This window comes from Mustela erminea, chromosome 7 (assembly GCF_009829155.1).
Source record: "Mustela erminea isolate mMusErm1 chromosome 7, mMusErm1.Pri, whole genome shotgun sequence".
Taxonomy (NCBI): Eukaryota; Metazoa; Chordata; class Mammalia; order Carnivora; family Mustelidae; genus Mustela; species Mustela erminea.
This window is the reverse complement of record NC_045620.1, coordinates 53,461,245-53,483,240: the sequence shown is the minus strand read 5'-3', so window position 1 is coordinate 53,483,240 and position 21,996 is coordinate 53,461,245. Positions and strand designations below refer to the sequence as shown.

Sequence of the window (21,996 nt, the reverse complement as noted above, 5' to 3'; positions counted from 1 at the left end):
CCCATACAGTACATCATTAGTTTTTGATGTGCTGTTCCACGACTCATTGTTTGGGTATGACACCCAGTGCTCCATGCAATCCATACCCTCCTTAATACCCATTACCAGCTCACCCATCCTCTCACCCCGCTCCCTTCTAAAACCCTCAGTTTGTTTCCTAGAGTCCATAGTCTCTCATGGTTCATCTTCCACTCCAATTTCTCCCCCTTCATTTTTCAGTTCTCTTAATGTCCTCCATGCTATTCCTTGTGTTCCACAAATAAGTGAAACCATATGATAATTGACTCTCTCTGACTTACTCACTTAACAGTCTCCTCCAGTCCCATCCATGTTGATACAAAAGTTGGGTATTCATCCTTTCTGATGGCTGAGTAATATTCCACTGTGTATATGGACCACATCTTCTTTATTCCTCTGTCTGTTGAAGGGCATCTTGGCTGTTTCCACAGTTTAGCTATTGTGGACATTGCTGCTATGAACATTAACTATAGCACCATGCTGTACATTACATTTCATTATTTATTTATTTTACAACTGTAACTTTGTACCCCGTGACTCCCTTCAGTGATTTCACTCACACCCCACCCTGTGCCTCTGGCAACCACATATTCTCCCTCTCTCTCTATGAGTTTAGTTTGTTTTTTTTTAATTCCACATATAAGTGAAATCATACAGTATTTGTCTTTCTCTTTCTGACTTATTTCACTTAATGTAATGTCCTCAAGGTGCATTCATGTTGTCACAGATAGCAAGATTTCATACTCTGTATGGCTTAATAATATTCTGTTGTATGATACACCACATTTTCCTTATCCATTCATTCATCAGTGATCACTGAGGTTGTGTCCTTATCCTGACTGTTGTTAGTCATGCTGCAATGAACATGGCTGTACATGTATCTTTTTGAGTTGGTGTTTTTGTTTTCTTTGATCAAATACACAGAAGTGGAACTATTGGATCATACAGTAGTTCTGTTTTTAATTTTTTGAAGAACTTCCCATACTATTTTCCACAGTGGCTGCACCAATTTACATTCTTACCAACGGTACACAAGTGTTCCCTTTTCTCAACATCCTTGGCAACACTTGTTTTTGGTTGGTATATTTTTTTAATAATAGTCATTCTAACAGGTATGAGATGATATTTCATGATGGTTTTGATTTGCTTTCTCTAATGATCCATGATGTTGAACATCTTTTCAGGTACCTATTGGCCATCTGTATGTCTTTGGGAAAATGTCTGTTTAGATATTTTGCCCGTTTTTAAATCGAATTCTTTGGTCTTTTGCTCTTGAGTTGTAGGAGTTCTTTATTTAGGATATTAAGCCATTATCAGTTACAAGATTTACAAGTAATTTCTTCTTTTCAGTAGGTTGCCTTTTCATTCTCTTGATGGTTTCCTTTGCTGTAAAGAAGCCTTTGAGCTTGATGCAGTCTCATGTGTTGATTTTTGTTTTTGTTGCCTTTGCTTTTGGTGTCAGGTTCAAAAAATCATTGACAAGACTAATGTCAAGGAACTTAACTGCCAATCTCTAGGAGTCTTATGGTTTCAGGTCCTACATTTAAATTTTGTGCCATTTTGAGTTAATTTTTGTGTAAGATGTAAGATAGTGGTCCAGTTTCATTCTTCTGCATCTGTCCTTCCAACTTGCCCAACACCATTTATTGAAGAGACTATCCTTTTCTCATTGTATATTCTTGGCTCCTTTGTCATAAATGAATTGACCATATATACTTGGGTTTATTTGGGGGCTCTTTTTTTCTGTTTCATTGATCTGTGTGTCTTATTATGCCACTACCATACTATTTTGAGTGCTATAGTTTTATAATACATTCTGAAATCAGGGAGCATGATACCTCCAGTTTTGTTGTTCTTTTTCAAGATTGCTTTAGCAGTTTGGGCTCTTTGGTGGTTCTGTACAAGTTTTAGAATTTTTGTTCTAGTTCTGTGAAAAATACCATTGGATTTTGATAGGGATTGCTCTGAATCTATAGATTGCTTTGGTCAGTATAACAATATTTGTACTTTCAGAAAATATTGATTCTTCCAAACTATGAACATAGAATAGCTTCCATTTATTTATGTCATCTTCAGTTCATTTCATCAGTGTCTTATAGTTTTAAACATACAAATCTTTCACCTCTTTGGTTGAATTTGTTATTAGGTATTTTTTTTTCCTTTTAGATGCAGTTATGTGGGATTATTTATTCTTAATTTCTCTTCCTTATAGTTTGTTATTAGTGTATAGAAACACAACAGATTTCTGTACATTGATCTTATATTCTGCAGCTCTACTGAATTCATTTATTACCTCTCGTATTTTTTGTGGAGTCTTTAGAGTTTTCTATACATACTATCCTGTCATCTGCAAGTAGAGTTTTATTTCTTCCTTTCTAATTTAGATCCCTTTTCTTTTTCTTACTTATTGCTGTGGCTAGGATGTCTAACACTATGTTAAATAAGAATGGGAATCTTCTCTTGTTCCTGATTTTAGAGGAGAAGATTTTCATCACTGAGTATGGTGTAGCTGTGGTTGCATCATATATGGCCTTTATTATGTTGAGGTACATTCCTCTACACTCACTTTGTTGAGAGGACTTTTCAGGTAATTTTAAATTGAGTAAATGCAGATGTGAAAAAATGTAATAAGTGTATTTCGATTTCAAAATTTTGCATAAAAATTAAAATTAAATCCATTAAAATTAATAGAAACAATTTCATTTTGTTCTTCCCATTGTTGGGATAAGAATATGATAAAAAACTGGCAACTCTCCTGTCTTATCTATTGCTCTAATCTCCACTCGCTGGGTGTTTTGGTTTGCTTTTTGTTTCTTTTTTGCCTTTTCCTCTGCCAGTGCACCTGGTCTCTTGTAATGTTTGCCAAATTTATTTTAAAAGTAATAACGTTTTAAACTTATTCTTGATTTTACATTATGTGGAATTGTTTTTGAAATCTTTATTTTTCATACCCTGCCAGTAATCTTATAATGTATCATTTTATTCTCCCTCCCCTATACATATTTTCTACATGTTTACAGTAGTGAATCATTTGTCATTCTAGTGCGAAAAATTAAGTTCTGATAATGAAGATCTCTTAGCTCGTATTGAGACACTGCAGTCTAATGCAAAGTTATTAGAAGTAGAGATTTTAGAAGTCCAAAAAGCCAAAGCAGTGGCAGACAAAGAGCTGGAAGCCGAAAAACTTCAGAAAGAGCAGAAGATAAAGGTAAAAACAGTCCTGTGGGATTAGTTCATGTTATATAGTGATACTTTCATCATATTATTTAAGTGAAGGAAAGACTTTGTAATGAGTAGCATTTGTGAATACAAGAGTTCATTAATTCCTTAATATATAATGTATGTCAGCTATGAAGTTGAGAATCCCAAGCTATGATTTTGGGATGTGTGTTTTTTAAATATTAAAAGATTTTCGAGGGGGGGCACTTGGGTGGCTCAGTGCGTTAAAGCCTCTGCCTTCGGCTCGGGTTGTAATCCCAGGGTCCTGGGATGGAGCCCCGCATCAAGCCCTGCACTGCATCAGGCTCTCTGCTCCGCAGGGAGCCTGCTTCCCCCTCTTTCTCTGCCTGCTTCTCTGCCTACTTGTGATCTCTGTCTGTCAAATAAATAAAATCTTTAAAAAATAAAAAAATAATAAAATATTTTCGAGTTTTTTATATTACAGTATGTCAGATTTATTCTATAGACCCTTGCAATACATTTTTAATGTTGGTTTGTTTGGGGGGTGGAGTGGTGATATTTTTATTTTTAATTGCAGGAACATGCCAGTTCCATAAATGAACTTCAAGAACTTCAACTGCAGCTTCGGAAGGAAAAGAAACAGCTTCAGAAAACCATGCAAGAATTAGAGCTGGTTAGAAAGGTAAAATAAAACACCAGATTCAAAATGGAGGTCAATATTCAGTGTTAAACAATTCTGATAGTTTAGAAAGGAAATATTTCAAAAATGAGGTTTTTGAGGAACTAACATAATCATGTATAAATTGTTAGCCTCGAAAGAATCAAAGTTTAAGATTTCTCTCAGTCCTATCTTCTCAGAAGAATCTAGGCTCACAGATGGTTTGATACTTCATTTTTTTTGTCCAGGATTGTTATAGGACACATGAAGATTTAATTAATGTCAAAAGTTGAAATTCATATTATACTTAAACCTTTGACTAATTTTTCTCTGCTCTATTCAAAGATGAGGCTAAAAAGCAGGGTGTTTTAAGGGTTGCTTGAATGTTAATGTTTTATAAATGAGAACTCCATGAGTAGAGCTGTCAATTGTGGTTAATGAAAATTCTGATGAAATTTGATGAAAATACTTTGTAAAAGTACAAAAATAGAAGGTACCAACTGTAGCTTCTTCATATATGTGTAAACTTACTGTGTTACAGAAAAGCATTAATAGAAAGTGTTTATTCCTTTGGCATAATTTACAGGTATGCAATTTGCAATATTATAAATAAGATTAACTGACCTACTATTATGTGGATCTTTTATTTCTCATACGTGCAGGATGCCCAGCAAACCACATTGATGAATATGGAAATAGCTGATTATGAGCGTTTGATGAAAGAACTGAATCAAAAGTTAGCTAATAAAAACAGCAAGATAGAAGATCTGGAGCAAGAAATTAAAATTCAGAAACAGAAACAAGAAACCCTGCAAGAAGAAATGAGTGAGTAAAACAAAATTTAATTTACCTTACCATAATTTCATTATAATAGAATACAGGTGAGCAGTATTAGTTGTGCATTTCACCAGTCTTTGACTGCCAGCAGATCTTTCACACAATGCTAAATATTCTTAAGGACCAAGAGGGTTGTAAAACCATTTTTTGTTGAGATGTGTACAGTCTGTGTTGGTGCATAATGCAGTCATTTATGTAAACATTTCTTTGCTGCATGAGTGATACAAAGATTTTTTTTAAATGGTCTTGTCCACGATTTGCTGGTTGTCAGCAGAGTGGGATCATTTAAATAGCAGTGAAATCTTTTTTTGAGGTGATTATATTCCATTCTCTCCATAAGATAATTTCTAACTTCAAGCATCTAAAATTATATATCCCTTTAGGCACCCTTCAGCCACATCTCATAAATTGGTATGTTGTACCTTTGATTTTAATTCAGCTCAAAATATTTTAAAATTCCCTTTGGATTTCTTCTTTGACCCATGGGTTATTCAGAAGTGTGTTGTTTAATTCATTTAAAGGAATTTCACTTGTCTTTCTGTTAATGATTTCTGTCTGAATTCTTTTGTGATTAGAGAACATACTGTGTATGATTTCAGTCCTTTTAAGTTTATTGAGTTTTGTTTTATGGCCCAAAATAAGATTTCTTTTGGTGAATGCTCCTTAGGCACTTGAAAACATGTTCAGTATTAGTTGTTGGATAGTGTTTTAACTAATGTCAGTTAAATCAAGTCAGCTGACAGTTCAGGTTTTCTATATTTTTAATGATTTTCTGACTACTGCTCTACCAAGTACTGAGAGAGATACATTGAATTTCCTGAACATAACTGTGGGTTTCTTTCTCTTTTCACTTTTGTCAGTTTTGACTTCATGTATTTAGGAACTCTGCAGTTAGCTACATATACATTTAGAATCATTACTTGCTCTTGGTAATTTAATTTCTCTATTACTGTGAGGTGTGTTTTTTATTACAGTTAATATTTCTTTTTCTAAAGTCCACTTGATATTAATATAACCACTCCAGCTTTCTTTTGTTTCTTGTTTACATGGCATATTTTTTCCCATCCTTTAACTTTCAACCTAAGTCTGTATTGTTTCTTTAAGATAGCATATAGTTGAGTCTTCCTTTTCCCTCCAAGCCTACAGCCTTTGCTATTTAAGTGGAATGTGTAAGTCATTTATTTTTAACATAATTATTTATGTGATTAGGTCTAAACCTCCTACCTTGCTGACTGTTTCTATTTGTCTTATAATTTATTTCCTTTTTCCTCTTTTTCTGCCTTCTTTTCAATTGAGTAATTTATATGATTCCATTATTAGCTTATTAGCTATACCTTTTGTTAGTTTTAGTGGATGCTTTAGGCGTTATGTCATGAACTTATTACAGATTACTTCTAAGTAGATTATACCACTTCATATGTAGACTAAGATTCTTAGTAATACTACTTATTCCCCCTCTTTTGTCCTTTATGCTATTTTATCATACATTTTACTTCTACATGTGTCATAGACATAATAATTGTGTTATTTTTGTTGGAAGAGAGTTATCTTTTAAAGAGAGATCAACAGACCAAGACCCACAATAGCTGTGTGTCATATGAAGGTTTTATTGAAACACAGCTTTGTCCATTTGCATTGTCTTTGGCTACTTTCATGCTACTCAGAACGGTTGAGTAGTTGTAACAGAGACTCTATCACTTACAAGCCTATCATATTTATTATCTCACCATTTAAAATGTTTTCCAACCCCTGTTGGTTTTTTTAAAGATTTATTTATTTATTTGAGTGAGAGAGAGTATGAGAAGAGAGAATGTCAGAGGGAGAAGCAGACTCTCATTGGAGCTGGGACCCCGATGCGGGACTCGATCCCAGGACTCGATCCCAGGACTCCGGGATCATGACCTGAGCTGAAGGCAGTGGCTTAACCAACTGAGCCCCCTAGGCGCCCTCCAATCCCTGTTTTAAAGAAATGAAAAACCAGAGAATTTTTTTTTTTTATATTTGCCCACATATTTACCATTTCTGGTGCTCTTCATTCATCTATAGGCAAATTTCATCAAATAAGACTTTCCTTTTGCTTGAAGAACTTCTTTTAATATATCTTTTTTTTTTAAGATTTTTTTTAATTTATTTGTCAGAAAACACAAGCAGGGGGAGTGACAGGCAGCAGGAGAAGCAGGTTCCCCGCTGAGCAAGAAGCCTGTTGTGGAACTCGATGGGATCATGACCTGAGCTGAAGGCAGACACTTAACCAACTGAGCCACTCAAGTGCCCCTAACATATCTTATAATGTAGGCTATAGGCATTGAATTCTGTAATGTTTTGTTTGCCTGAGAAAAAAGGTCTTCATTTTTGAAAGATAGTTTTGCTGGGAAGCATCTGGGTGGCTCAGGCAGTTAAGCACCCAGTTCTTTGTTTATCTCAGGTAATGATCTCACAGTTGTGAGTATTGAGCCTTGTGTTGGGCTCTGTGCTCAGTGTGGAGTTGGCTTCAGATTCTTTCTCCCCACTGACCCTCCCTGTACATGCAGTCTCTCTTTTTCTAAAATGAATAAATCTTTTTAAAAAAAAGATAATTTTGCTGAGTATGGAATTTTATGATGTGCCTTGGTGGTTCTTTTTTCACTGTTTATATCCTGCTTGTGTTTTGTAGAGTTTCTTTGTTGTATGTAGTTTTTCTAGTTATCTTCAAATATATTTTTCACCATTATTTACTTTACTATTTTTTGGTCTAAATCCTCTTCCTTTTTTTTTCCCCCCAAGACTCCCCATTACACACATTAGACCACTTGATATACTTTCATAGGTTAGTGATGCTGTTTATTTTTTTCTTCACTTCCCTCCTTTTTTTACTTTTATTAAATAGAATATAGTTTCGATTCTAGTCATTTCTTATTATTAAATAGCCTTTAAATTCTCTCATCTTCAGGGTCTAATATGTTATTACCATCTAGTGATATTTTCACTTTAGATACTGTATTTTTCATCTCTGGAAATTCCATTTGTATTTTCTTGTTCTTGTTTTTTCTTTTTCATTTGTCTTTTCATTATGTTCATGTTTTCCTTCAAATCCTAAAGAATATTCTATAATTTCTCGTTCTAATTCTACTGATTGTATTTTTTCCTGTTATAAGTAATATTTTCCTGCTTCTTTGCATGGGAAATAATTTTTTAAATTGGTGTGAATTTTACATTGTTGAATGCTAGATTTTTTGGATTCATTTACAGAGTTAAACTTTGTCAGGTCATTTGTGGATCACTTTTATTCTTTAATGGCTTGTTTTTCATCTTTTTTAAAACAAGTGTGGCATACACTTCCTATAGATTTAGTTCAGTCCCTCAACTAGGTGGAGAATCTTCTGATGTGTACTGAGTGCCCGTATATTAAACGAAATCTCTTTACTTTGGCCGGTGGGAAGGATTTATAGCCTTCTGTGAGCCCTGGGAATTGTTCCAGTTGTAGCTCCGTATTCACTGTTTTTTCCCCAGCCATTGTTCTTTGCATCTCAGGAAGACTACTGCTCTATTTGGGATTCTCCTCCTGTTCCACAGTCCAGAAGTTGCCTCCAGACAGAAAGCTAGAACTATAACAGGGCTCGCCTTATTTACCTTCTCAGAGATCACAGCTAGATTTCAGGAATTTTAATCTAGTTTGTTCAGTTTTCTAATTGTTTACAGCAGAAGGTATGTCTACCTCTTGTTACTCCCTCCTGATGAGAAGCTGAAGTTCCATAAAATGATTTTCATTGGCTGCAAAGATATTACTGTACAAGATTTTAGATACATAAATGATGAGGAAATGGGATAAAAGGAAACATTGAGATGTAGGACGCTATTGTAGGACACTATTGTGAAGTCAGATATAAGATGAAAACATAAAGTATATGTTTTGTGTACTTTTGCTATCACTAAGGTCTCCATAAATTGGCTTTGAGCTTCCCAGAAGCCATGCAAATGTGATGCTCGTCAGCAACACAGCTTTTCCTGGTACTTAGATGTGTGAGAGAAGTTTTTTAAAAGACATTATTAATAAAAGGACCACTGTGTCATATGCAACAGTGCTCCCAGACCTAACTTAAATATCACCGTGTATCCACAGAGCTTTTTGGAAAGCCCAGGCACAATTGTGAAGAATCAGAATCTTAAAAAGGTGGGGCCTTGAAATCTGTGTTTTCAAAAGTCTTATATGTGATTTTTGAAGTTAATGCTACCTTAGGAATATCAAACACCCAGAAAAAGCAAAATTAAAGCCACCATATCACCAATGTAAGAATCTATTTTACATATAAAAACAGACCATGAACTGGGAATTTTCAAATTCAAAGACTGATAGCCTAGAATGGTTTATAAAGTGAGACGAGGGACCCCTGGGTGACTCAGTTGGTGTTGGTTAAGGGTCTGCCTAAGGCTCAGGTCCTGGGACCAAGTGCCGCATTGGGCTCCCTGCTCAGTGGGGATCCTGCTTCTTCCTCTGCATGCTGCTCCTCCTACTTGGGTGCTCATTCTCTCTCTGTCTCACACACACAAATAAAATCTTCAAAATAAATAAAGTGAAACAAGCAAATTTAACCTTTACAATGATTCCTTATTACAGTGGGGGTTTTCCAGATGACAAATCCACTTACTTTGCAGAATGAGCTAAATTAAGTTTCACTTGCGTGACTTAAATGGTTTTGTCTGCTCAGGCAATTTTCAAACCCTGTATCCATTTTATATTTAATTTTAATAGAAACCACTGATAATCTGGATTTGTATTCTCAGTGGCATTTCCGCAATAAATAAAGTAGCACATCTTGCTTGACTACTTTGTAGTATTTCGTTCAGCCTGTAGCCAAATCAGTAAAGGTGATTCCATGAATAAACAAAGCATTGAAGCCCCATATGCAGAATTCTGATGATCTGCATGCATCCAGGGGAAAAATTTAGAATACTCAAGTAATTGAATGGATTGTAGAGTTTCCAGACAATTCATTATGCATATAGCTTTCATTATGCATATATCATATCTTCCAACTATTTTCTTGATGCAAATTGAATAGTAGAGCTCTAGGTTATATTTAGTGAATGTGTATATTTTTTGATCATTAACTGAGCTGAAAGAAAAGCTATTGATACCCTAGAAAAACTAAAAAGGCAAGCTTTTTCAAGAAGGCCATCCATGTCTCATTGATAACTAAGTACAGAAATGAGTGGTACAAGCAGTGAGTGCTCTTTAAGAGTTCGGGGGAGGGGGGTGTTGCCTGGGTGGCTCAGTGGGTTAAAGCCTCTACCTTCAGCTCAGGTCATGATCCCAGGGTCCTGGGATCGAGCCCCACATCAGGCTCTCTGCTTAGCAGGGAGCCTGCTTCCCCCACCTCTCCACCTAGTTGTGATCTCCTTCTGTCAAATAAGTAAATAAAATCTTAAAAAAAAAAAAAAAAAGAGTTCAGAGGGGGAAAAGATTCTATAGACTGAAACAATCAGAAGTTGGGGCTCAAAGTAGATCTTAAAGGTAAGGTTTGGAGAGCAAAAGCAGACTGAAAAAGGGTATTCCTTTCTGCAGCCATGAAATACAGCAAAATGAATGAGCAAAATGAAACATAGTATAATTTTAGAAGTCTTGACCCCTTGGAGTGAAAGACTTGACCTGTTAGGGAAAAGTGAAGTATAATGAGGAAGACATTTTTTTTTTAAGATTTTATTTATTTATTTGACAGAGAGAGAGAGAGAGAGAGATATCACAAGTAGGCAGAGAGAGAGGAAGGGAAGCAGCTCCCTGCCTAGCAGAGAGCCCGATGTGGGGCTCGATCCCAGGACCCTGGGATCATGACCTGAGCTGAAGGCAGAGGCTTTAACCCACTGAGCCACCCACGTGTCCCGAGGAAGACATTTTTGATCCAATTTGTGAAGTACCTGAAATCAACCAGAATATATTTGGGTCCTTTCTGAAGACAATGGAGAAAGATTGGTCTGCCAGCATATCAGATTTATTGGAATGGTATAGAATCTGTCAAAAGCCACCAGGCTCATGGGAGCAAAGGTCTTGGAAGCCTGAGTTAAGGAGTTGCAGTGGAGTAGGAAAAAGATAGGAATCATTGTGGACAATGTTCTGTGAAAAAAGAAAAAAATGTTGCCTAATAAATGAGCAACACACATTTAATCTGAAACCCCTCCAACATCTGACTTTCCACCTTAATTCTCATTACTCTCTCACAGATAGAGGACTGCTTATTTTTCCTGAGACATGATTTGTTGTGTTTTTCTGTAACTGTGTATCTCTTCTCTAAAGGAAATCTTTCATGCCCTCCCCCTCCTACTTCATGCCCACCCTTTAGAATCCTTCCTAATCTTAAGTGTTTCCTGTTCTATGAAATTTTCCTTGTCCTTTGCAAACTTTGTATAACCTTTAGCCCCTGTAGACACCCCACCCAGTAGCCTTTTGTATTTCTTTTGTAACATTTATGTTTTGTTTTATGTTGTTATGTGAAATATTATCCCCTAATTTCATTTTTATCCTTTGAGCTCAGGAACTAACTATATCTAATCACAATTCCTGGAGCACTTAACAAAGGTTTTGTGTATAGTTTGTGCTTTATAAAATGTTTTTCAGAATTGAGCAAATAGTTGCCCGGAAATAACTAAATTAGACTTATCATAAAAAGGCATAGCTAAGATAATATTCTTACAGTATACCTGTTCATGTTTACCAAGTAATAAGGTCTGTATACATGGGTTTAACTACATAAAGTTAATCATTGCTTATAAGATATTTTAGTAGCACAATTACATAGTGCCGATATAACTGGCCTAGACCAGGTGTCAAGCACACTTTTTCTTGAAGGACCAGAAAATCTTTCTTCATGGCTTCACAGGCCCCATAGTCTCCATCATATACTCTTTATTTCTTTCACAACAGGCTGTGGCCAGATTTTTGGGTACTTATGATCTAGACCATAAAGCTACTCACTCTTATATGATATTTGTTGGTTGTTGTTTGTTTGTTGGTTTGTTTGTTTTACCTTTGTTAGCGTTAAAGTTTTTTGTTTTTATCATGGTTCAATTTTTCCTTAGTGAACTGTCACAGTCCCATCCTGTGAAACAATTAGTATCACAAAAACAACCAGGTATGTGCCTCTGCAGTGATGTAATTAGAAATACATGGTACCACTTTTGAGGAACTTCTTAAAACTAAAGTGTTTATCTTCTCGATATACTCTAAGTATGTAACTTCATTTTAAAGGTACATACTGAAATATTTACAAAGGATTTCTTGTGAAGAACCAAAAACAAACAAACAAAACTAAACCAGGAGGGCACAAGGATTAGGTGAAGGTGTAGGTTAGGAGTTGGCAAACTTTTTCTATCAAGGGCCAGACAGTAAATATTTTAGGCTTTGCAGGCCATCTTGTAGTCTCTATAATCATTGCGCTAAAACAGCTATGAACAGTATGTAAATAAATAAGTTTGACTGTGTTCTAATAAAACTCTTCACAAAACAGGCAGCAGCCAGATTTTAGCCTATGGGCCACAGTCCTGTTCTGGGTAGTAAGATTGGCCATGTATTGGTAATTTTTAAAGCTGAATGATAGGTATAGTGAGTCTGTTTTACTGTTGTCACGGCTGTCCTGTATTTTGAAATATTTCAGAATAAAAAACTAAAACAAGTTTCTTTTATTTTTACTTTTTTAAACAAGTTTCTTTTGAAGATAGGTTAATACCAAGAAAAAAAGACTTATCCATTTATTTAAATTCATTCATAAAAATTATTTAAGGGCACGTAGGTGGCATAGTCATTTGAATGGTTGACTCTCTGGTTTCATCTCAGGTCATGATGTCAGGTCAGGGTCATGAGATCAAGCCCCACATTGGACTCTGCGCTCAGCACCGAGTCTGGTTGAGATTCTCTCTCTCCTTCTGCCCCTCCCCCTCCTCTGCTCTTTCTCTCTCTGTAAAGTAAGTAAATAAATCTTAAAAAAATTGTTCAGGGGTGCCTGGATGGCTCAGTGGGTTAAACCTCTGCCTTCTGCTCAGGTCATGACGTCAGGGTCCTAGGATCAAGCCCCGCATCAGACTCTGTGCTCAGCAGGGAGCCTGCTTCCCCACCTCTCTCTCTTCCTGCCTCTCTGCCTACTTGTGATCTCTCTCTCTCTCAAATAAATAAAATAAAATCTTTTAAAAAAAAGTAAAAGCTGGATACCTTATTAAAAAAAACTGTTTAATCTGTTCTGAAATTATTTCCTTTGTTAGCTTCACTACAGTCTTCAGTGCAACAATATGAGGAAAAAAACACCAAAATCAAGCAGCTGCTTGTGAAAACCAAAAAAGAACTGGCAGATTCGAAACAAGCAGTATGTTAATTTCCCAATTCCATATTTCATTTTATGTATTTATCAATCACTTCTTTTTTAAATTTAATCAAAATTCTTATTCTGTAGGAAACTGATCACTTAATACTTCAAGCAACTTTGAAGGGTGAACTGGAGGCAAGCCAGCAACAAGTAGAAGTCTATAAAGTAAGATTCTTTTTACTTTTTAGGATTTATAAAAAAATTTCCACATAGAAGTAAGCTACTATGTAGGGAATTTTCTAAATATCTTTATGTACATATTTTTATACACACACATTTTTTCCCCCTACATATCCTTCATTTGAAAAAGTAGAAGCAGTAAGTATGGGATATAACTGGAGTATCCCCTTAAGATTTAGCTTAAGCTAAAGGGGATTTTGGAAATCTTTGAGGCACTAAAAATAGATACAACATAAAATATAAAATAAACATGGCCCCAGACCTGCATCTGAGCTTTTTAAATGATCTGAGTTTCTGAAAGTCACAGGAATAAAAATGGTTTTATATTTGTATGTTGTATACATGTTATATGTATATTTATATTATTATATTTTTATATCTAACTATAGATTTTATCTATAATATATATTTATATTTACTTATAGTATATATATTTATAGCATATCTATTAATAATATATATTTTTATATATCTATATTTCTGTATCTATAATTTATATATAATATATATTTTACATCTATTTTATATATGCTTATTTATATCATATCTATTTACATATAGTTTTATCTATTAATATGTATTTTTATACCTATTTTTATATTTTTATCTAGATACCTATATATTTTTATATATCTTTATATCTACTTATACTATTTATATATATTTTTATATGCATTCAATAAACGAACTGTAACAAATTGTCTGGAATTTTTTTTTAATCAGGGTTTTAATTTAAGGAAAACAAATAATTTATTGAGAAAATGTTCTCAATACTCTTACAGTATATTCCCAGTACTCTTTCAGTAATAGTAGTTTTTTATCGCTTATATATACTCATGATTCAAAACTCAAGTATATTTTTAGGGGCGCCAAAACTCAAGTGTGTTTTTAGGGTGGCTCAGTGGGTTAAAGCCTCTGCCTTTGGCTCAGGTCATGATCTCAGGGTCCTGGGATCGAGCCCCACATAGGGCTCTCTACTCAGCAGGGAGCCTGCTTCCTCCTCTCTTTCTGCCTACTTGTGATCTCTCTCTCTCTGTCAAAGAAATAGAATCTTAAAAAAAAAAACTCGGGGCGCCTGGGTGGCTCAGTGAGTTGGGCCTCTGCCTTCGGCTCAGGTCATGATCCCAGCGGCCTGGGATCGAGTCCCGCATCGGGTTCTCTGCTCAGCAGGGAGCCTGCTTCTCCTCATCTCTCTCTCTCTGCCTACTTGTGATCTCTCTCTCTGTCAAATAAATAAATAAAATCTTTAAAAAAAAAAAAAAAAACTCAAGTATGTTTTTAAGGAAAGTCTCCTTAGCCAGTTTACTAGAGCTTAATTGAAAGGTTTTGCCCCAGATTCAGCTGGCTGAAATAACCTCCGAGAAGCACAAAGTTCATGAACACCTGAAGACCTCTGCGGACCAGCACCAGCGCACACTGAGCGCATACCAGCAGAAAGTGACAGCCCTTCAGGAAGAGTGCCGCATTGCCAAGGTACGTTCCTCACACAGACCCAGCAGACAGATGTTACCACCTAGCATGCAGTTCTCATGAGGGCTGTGGTCTTGCCTTTTAGGATTTGCTGTTGTTTAAGAGCACTTATTAAAAGTAAGTACCTGTTGCAGCTCATCTGACCTGAACCCCAACCCCATCCAATCCTGTCACTTGCATAACCTTTTTTTGTTAAAAGGGAAGACATGGGTACACGTTGTTTCCATTTTAAACTTATTTTGCAATTTCTGTGTGTAAGAGTTATTTTCTTTTAATTTTATGCTTTATATAGTGCTTTCTGAGGGCCAAATGATTATAAACTAATATTCCAATAGAATGGTTGTGAGGGCCTACTTTCTTCAGCATGCAAAGCAGACCCAGTACAGTAGCTTTGTGAGAGGTGCAGCTCTGATATAAGCCAGTTTGGCAGAAGGGTCCCAGGAGATCACGTTGGGAAAGTAGAAGACCTAGAATTTCATTTTTCCTGCTCTCTTTGAAGTTCGAGTGGCTTAATTTCTTTGAATTTATTTTTCTTATATTTATGAAAAGAGGAATTCCTCTCCATAAGTGAAAATCTTTCTAAGGTTTCAAAGAAATAAATAGTGCCATTATGAAATTTATGGGTACTGACACTACCAGGAGGAAAACATGGTAGAAACATCTTTTGTCAAACAAAATTCTATCATTCAAATGCTTTTAAAAGGTTATAAGACTTGGGCACCTTGTGGCTCAGTTGGTTAAGTGTCTGGCTTTGGATCAGATCCTTATCCTAGGGACCTGGGATCTCTCTGTGTCTGGCTTCCTGCTGAGCCGGGAGTCCGCTCTCCCTCTGCCCCTCCCCCTGCTTTTGTTCTCTCTCTCTCTCTCACTCTCTCTCAAAAAAACAAATAATCTTTAAAAAAAAAAAGTTTTAAGGCCAACAGATGCACACTTCTTAAAGGAAGTTAATCAAGGAGTAAGGAGTGTTGGACATTTTACTCATTTTCTAAAACATTTTCATCTTAAATCATTACTCTGAAAGAAAATAGGATTATGTTACAATGAATCTGCAATAGAAAAATCATTCTTTCTTTTAAATGTTATAGGCAGAACAAGCTGCTATAACCTCTGAATTTGAGAGCTACAAAGTCCGAGTTCACAATGTTCTAAAACAACAGAAAAATAAATCTGTGTCTCAGACTGAAACTGAAGGAGCTAAACAAGAAAGGTAAGGTCTAAATTAAAAGAAACATCCAGGGTTCCCCCCTTTCCTCCAAAACAGATTCTCTACCAAGTAGGCTGAGAATCCTGCTTTGATTTCATTTGACTGAGGAATTTTACATGTAATGAGAGCAGAGTTTCTTGGCTTCACTGTTTCTCTAGGCAGTAACAGGGAAACATCTCTATGAAGGGCACTGTTACAGACTCATAAAACTAATATGTAAGCAGCAAAACCAGAAAATAGGCTAAATAGTGTTATCTTGTTGTAGCAGGAACCGGTCAGAGCAGAAATACAGACATTAAAATTACATTATGATTAGTTTTTCCAATTTTGAAAATGGAGAAATAGAAGAATAAAATTGCTTCCTTGACATACCCACCATTAATTAGGCTAAACAGAATTGCTTAAAAACATTTTATTTATTTCAAAAAGTTTTAAATTCTGTACTAAATTCTAGCCTAGAATTACATTTTTCTTCTTAAATTTATGGCTGTCTCAATTATGTTTCAGTGGTATCTTGTTTATTGCATCTTTAAAACTAACATACAGATAATTTTTAAATTATTCAAAAATATACTAGGAAGATGAAATAGGATAATCTATAGCATGTGTGCTTTGTTTTTAGGTAGAGGTTCAGTATTCAAAGTAATTTTACATCTGCTTCTTACTGTTGTTCTAAGTAGGACTAAATATCTGCAATGTTTGTATGATACTTTTCATTCTATTAAGTATGGGAACTGTAGACTGAAAAATGAGGTGTTTTCTCTGTTAATAGCTCATCCTCAAATTTCAAAGTGAAATTGAATATTGACACCTTTAATATGAAAATGTCAGCATTTGCAAGAGCCTTTTTGATTATGCTGGAATTTTGGATTCATATTATTTTAATGTAAATGTTTTTTACATTCCTTCTATTTTCTTATGCATAAGATGGTTTTTTCTAAAAAAAGTAAACTCAGTGAATTGTATCAGTTGAGACAGAATGAGGGGCTTTCACTATTTGTTTTTTATAGCATTCTTCCCCTAATGGTTGGCTTACAACTATGTAATTTTTTTTAACTAAAAGCATAGTGCTATAACACAGTAGGCCATTTTGATGCTATCTAATAGTTTCTTCTCCATCTGAGTATGAAATTTATAAGTTCAGAGATGTTTTTGAAAATCTGACTATAACATATATTTAATCCTAGTCTCCGAATTCTCCCAATTATTCAATTTCCTTTAGAATCGTCCATAATAATAGCAAGTGTATGACATTAAAGATGAAACGATTAAAGTAATAAAATTTATTTGAAACCACAAAATCAGGTTTACCTCTTCTAAAACTTTTTATAAAACTGTCTGTTTCAGAGAACACCTGGAAATGCTGATTGATCAACTAAAAATCAAATTACAGGACACCCAAAATAACTTACAGATTAATGTTTCTGAACTTCAAACACTACAGTCTGAACATGATACTCTCCTAGAACGGCATAACAAGATGCTTCAGGAAACTGTGTCCAAAGAAGCAGAACTCCGGGAAAAGTAAGGTTGCTGGCAGTACTAACAGTGTTTGCGCTGGGCAGCAAAATGTTTCTTTGTGAAATTCCTAATGTGTTGTTCCTTGGGATAAATACAAATTGAAAATAAGAAATAGATATTTCTGGGGGCATCTGGGTGACTCAGTTGGTTAAGTGTCTGAGTCTTGATTTCTGCTCATGTCATGATCTCAGGGTTGTGAAATGGAACTCCTGGGATCTTTTTCCTCTGCCTCTTTTTCCTCTCTCTAAAAAATAAATAATAATCTTAAAAAAAAAAAAAGAAGAAGAAAAAGAAAAAGATATTTCTAGAGGCTTAGTAACTTTGTTTTTCTATCCCATTTTGATTGTTTTTATACTTCACTCTTTTAAGAACAGTTAATTTTATCTGTTCATCCAGTAATCTGTTTCTCCTTTGGCCTTCATGGCCAGAATTTTCTTTAAAAAAAAAAAGAGAGAGAAAGAAAAAAACCCACTTTCCAACTCAGGTGTCAAATTACAAGCATTTTTCTTTCTCTCTAGTGGAAAACATTCACACAGCTGCTGACTCAAAAAGAATATGGCACTTACCTTTGCAGCTGTTTTCAACTTGTCACAGTGTTACCTTTCGTTAATCAGTATTTTAGATAGGCATCAGGGGTATTGGCAGAAGGAACAGATTGATGTGAACAAGGATATTTGAATTCCTGTAATGAAGAAATTGGGTGGTAATATCTGTTGTACCTTAGACTAAGGAAAAGAGTTCTTCATTGAGCATCAAGTGTGTTGGAATACTTTATATATTTCAGGTATGCTTTTAATACTTACCTAATTGATGGTAATCTTGAAAGCTTCATCTTCTTGGCTTTTTAATCTTTTAATAGTGTAATTTATATATGTTAACCATGTAAATCAAAAGTTTCAGGGAAGATCTACCAGTTTTCTAGCTACCTATCACTAGGGTTTACTGGGAGATTTGCTGAAACACAGTGATACTTGCTATTTATATCAGAAATTTCCCATATTGATTCTTTACTCTAGAAAAGTTACTGCAAATTATATTGCTAAGACAAATAAATTGCAAGTGATGCCTCTAAAGTTTAATGACTATTTTTGGCGGGGCCTCTACTATGTGCCAATCTCTCTTAAGTACTAGAAATTCACATCATTTTCAGGTATCTGTAGAGGTCTTATTCCCCTTCTTAGAAATATTAAGAATAATGTTGTTACTGTCTGTCCCCCAGTGTGAAGAAATAGCCTTTTCTTTATAAATTCTCTTCTTTTTAAGCATCTTAATACTCATACTTTCCCCATATGAGATCATAAAAATGAGATTATAAAAATAACTAGACTGACCAACTAATACTTATATTGCCGAGGATCCAGCTATATAAACACCCCAGTTACAGCTGAGACATAGTAAATTTCCATCAGCATACTCATTCTGGGTCCAGGTTGGGGTTCAGGCTTTTAGCTCTTAGGTAGGTAGAGTCAGATGTACCACTGAGACCACCTGCAAACTACCAACCTTACTTCCAACCTAGCTCTAAAATGTAGCGATTATCTTCCTTAGGAAATTGTTGTTGTGTCTGCTGATGGTTTTTCCTTTACTTTTGTACTAGTGTTTGAACATAATGCTCACAGAAAAATGCAGATTTGAGGAGTAACATATACAGTAGCATTTTCTGAACTCATTGATCGGTGTGGACTTGACGCTTAAGAAACCTTTTCTGAAACATACGATATTTTTATTGTATGTCACTTTTAGCCACTAAATCTTGTCTTAAAACCTTAATATAGTGTGCATATGTGTAGCACATAGATAAAAAATCTTGGAATGCTATGTGCTAAACCATTAACAATGTTTACCCCTGGAGCTGGGATTTTATACTGCAAGGGATGGGAGTGAATAAGAGAGAGCTCTCACTTTTTTCTATAATTGGTTCCATATTATTTGAAATTTTATGAGAGTACTTGTGGTACTTGTGGCTCTCTGGCATAAAAAGAAAACTTTTTTTTCTTTTTTTTCTACTTTTTACTTTTTTTTTTTTTTAACCAAAGCCAAACGTTAAAAATCAAGACTAAAATAGAACCACGGAAAACAGTGGTTCCCAAATGATAGTTCCACTGACTAGTACCAAGCTGATTAAATAAAAATCACACGGAAAACTGTTAAAAGTAGGCGATTTCTAGGACCACCTTTGGAAATTCTGATTCTGTGGCTCTAGAATGAGAACTAAATGTATTTTTAACAAGGGACCCAATGATTCTAATGTGCAGTGAGATTCAAAAACAGCCATAGTAAACCAAGCCTTTGTGTTTCAGAGTGTTACATTAATTGGCTCAAAAATGATTCAGGAAACTTCCTTTCAGGCTTTCCTTAAGACTTTATTTATGAGTCGAAAGAACATATTCTTTTTCCTGTTTTCAAGGTAATAAAAAAAAGATACCCTATGCTTATATGAGCATCCACATAAGATAACCTGAAAGGGGGACTGATATAAAGTATGTATTATGCTCTAAATTTAGTCCTATTTTCTGATAAGTGATGAAGGAAGTTCCTCATCTGAACCATTGTAACATAGTTACTCAAACAAAGTTTCTTGTTACAGAACACAAAGATGATTTGAACGAGATGAGTCCCCAGATGGTTAACACAGCGAATACCATTATAGACGCTGAGCAGTTAATTCATACATTTAATAGATATCTCGGGGCTAATTATCAAGTAGAACCCAGTTGAGAAAAGCTGAGTCAACATGTCAAGTTGAAAGATCTGCTACGAAATTAAGTTCCTCTCACCCTTCAGGTTGTGTTCAATACAGTCAGAGAACATGATGCTGAAATCGGAACACACACAGACTGTGAGTCAACTCACATCCCAAAACGAGGTCCTTCGCAGCAGCTTCCGTGATCAAGTGCGCCATTTGCAGGAAGAGCATAGAAAGACCATGGAAACTTTACAGCAGCAACTGTCCAAGGTGGAAGCTCAGCTTTTCCAGCTTAAGAGTGAACCAACCACAAGAAGTATGTGTGTGTGCATGAGAGCATCCGTCATTCACCTTTGCTCACATAGTTATGTCACTTAAATACATTCATCACAAATCCCTAAGAAAAAAGAAAATTTACTAGGTGACAACCAGTGCCAATTCTGTGATTAAAGAATTTTGGTTTTGCTTACTGAGAAGATATTTGAACCATTTGACCCCTTCCTGGTTATACTTATAGCAGCCTGTATCCTCTTCCAGTACTAATTTTCCTGTATCTGTTCCCCTCCATGTAATGCCATTTCCTGTTCTCTGACTCAGACGTACTCTGCAGTCTCGTGATGTGTGTCCAAATTCCAGTATTCACTGAATCCGTTTGGTGTTCTCCATCGTTAGTCATCAAATCTATCTATTTTGTAATTAGGAATATTAGAATGAGAGGCTTAGAAATACCCAAGCCCCACTGAACTTATAGGATTGATTGGTTAGTATAGCTTCTTCCCTTTAAAATTTCTCCTTAGTTGGAGATTTAGTTCAGCTACAGCTAGTATCTTCCATTCTCCTCCCTGGAAGAGATGGAAATGTGCCAGCCGAGATGAGGCTACATCATCTTTAAGGTATCAACTTTATACTTAATACCATTTACCTTGGAAAATGTCACCAGGACACTGGCAGCAATGGGTTACTCATCAGGCTGCGAATCCAGCTTCAAGAAATTCAGCCTAGGCTGCCTGGGTGGCTCAGTAGTTATGCCTCTGGCTTCAGCTCAGGTCATAATACCAGGGTCCTGGTAACAAGCCCCACATTGGGCTCCCTGCTCAGTGGGAAGCCTGCTTTCCCTCTCCCCACTCCCCCTGCTCATGTTCCTGCTCTTGCTGTTTCTATCTCTGTCAAATAAATAAATAAAACCTTTAAAAAAAAAAAAATTCAGCCTATGCCAAGAGTCATCAAAGGAAGTAATCAGTCAGGGAAACACAGTCACATGAGAGATTGTGATCTAGGAATCAGCAGTGGAATAAGCAGTTGGCACAATATCAGAAATCCTGGAAAGTGATTCAGCAAAGGCAGCTGGAGGCTAATGTTTGAGAAAAATGAGGCAACATCATGGAATGGAAAATAAATGAAATTGGAAGTTAAAAGATATGGCACAGAATTTGCTTCCTAACCCTGCTAAGATGCCTTGGGCAAAGTCATTTAATTTCCCTGACTTTTGTGTTTCTTGGGATTAATCAAGTAATGTGTTTGAAAGTGCCTTATAATTCTTACAGTTCTATCCAAGTGTTCACTATCAGCAAACAAGAAAGCCTGGCTGAGGGAGTAAAACAGATTAGTTCTCTGGGGCAACTGGGTGGCTCTGGGTTAGGGCCTCTGCCTTCGGCTCAGGTCACAATCCCAGGGTCCTGGGATCGAGCCCTGCATTGGGCTCTCTGCTCAGCGGGAAGTCTGCTTCCTCCTCTCTCTCTGCCTGCTTCTCATCTCTGTCTGTCAGATAAATAAATAAAATCTTTAAAAAAAAAAAAATAGATTAGTTCCCTGCCCTGGGTGCTAGGCATTTCTTGGTTGAACACTGAAGATGTGAGGGGGCGATGGAAGGACCCAGCAAAGATGGAGGTGTAAGGTAGTGATGAACAAGTACATC

General features: G+C 35.7%; 1 protein-coding gene and 1 long non-coding RNA gene across 3 annotated transcripts in view; one reads left to right on the top strand and one right to left on the bottom strand.

Moving 5' to 3' along the window:
- GCC2 (GRIP and coiled-coil domain containing 2) overlaps positions 1–21,996 on the top strand; it is a 57,132-nt gene that overhangs the window by 23,893 nt on the left and 11,243 nt on the right. For both annotated transcript variants that reach the window (XM_032351644.1, XM_032351643.1), the window contains exons 11-19: positions 3,062–3,226; positions 3,776–3,880; positions 4,519–4,681; positions 12,920–13,020; positions 13,108–13,185; positions 14,536–14,673; positions 15,756–15,877; positions 17,222–17,398; positions 20,180–20,397. In XM_032351644.1, coding sequence (XP_032207535.1) covers positions 3,062–3,226; positions 3,776–3,880; positions 4,519–4,681; positions 12,920–13,020; positions 13,108–13,185; positions 14,536–14,673; positions 15,756–15,877; positions 17,222–17,398; positions 20,180–20,397 — 1,267 coding nt within the window. The remainder of the gene's footprint in view (positions 1–3,061; positions 3,227–3,775; positions 3,881–4,518; positions 4,682–12,919; positions 13,021–13,107; positions 13,186–14,535; positions 14,674–15,755; positions 15,878–17,221; positions 17,399–20,179; positions 20,398–21,996) is intronic.
- Positions 10,651–21,090, bottom strand: LOC116595390. Its single transcript, XR_004287653.1, has 3 exons — positions 21,004–21,090; positions 17,962–18,077; positions 10,651–10,781 (listed from the first exon to the last, which is right to left on the bottom strand). It is a non-coding gene; the product is annotated as an uncharacterized LOC116595390 (long non-coding RNA).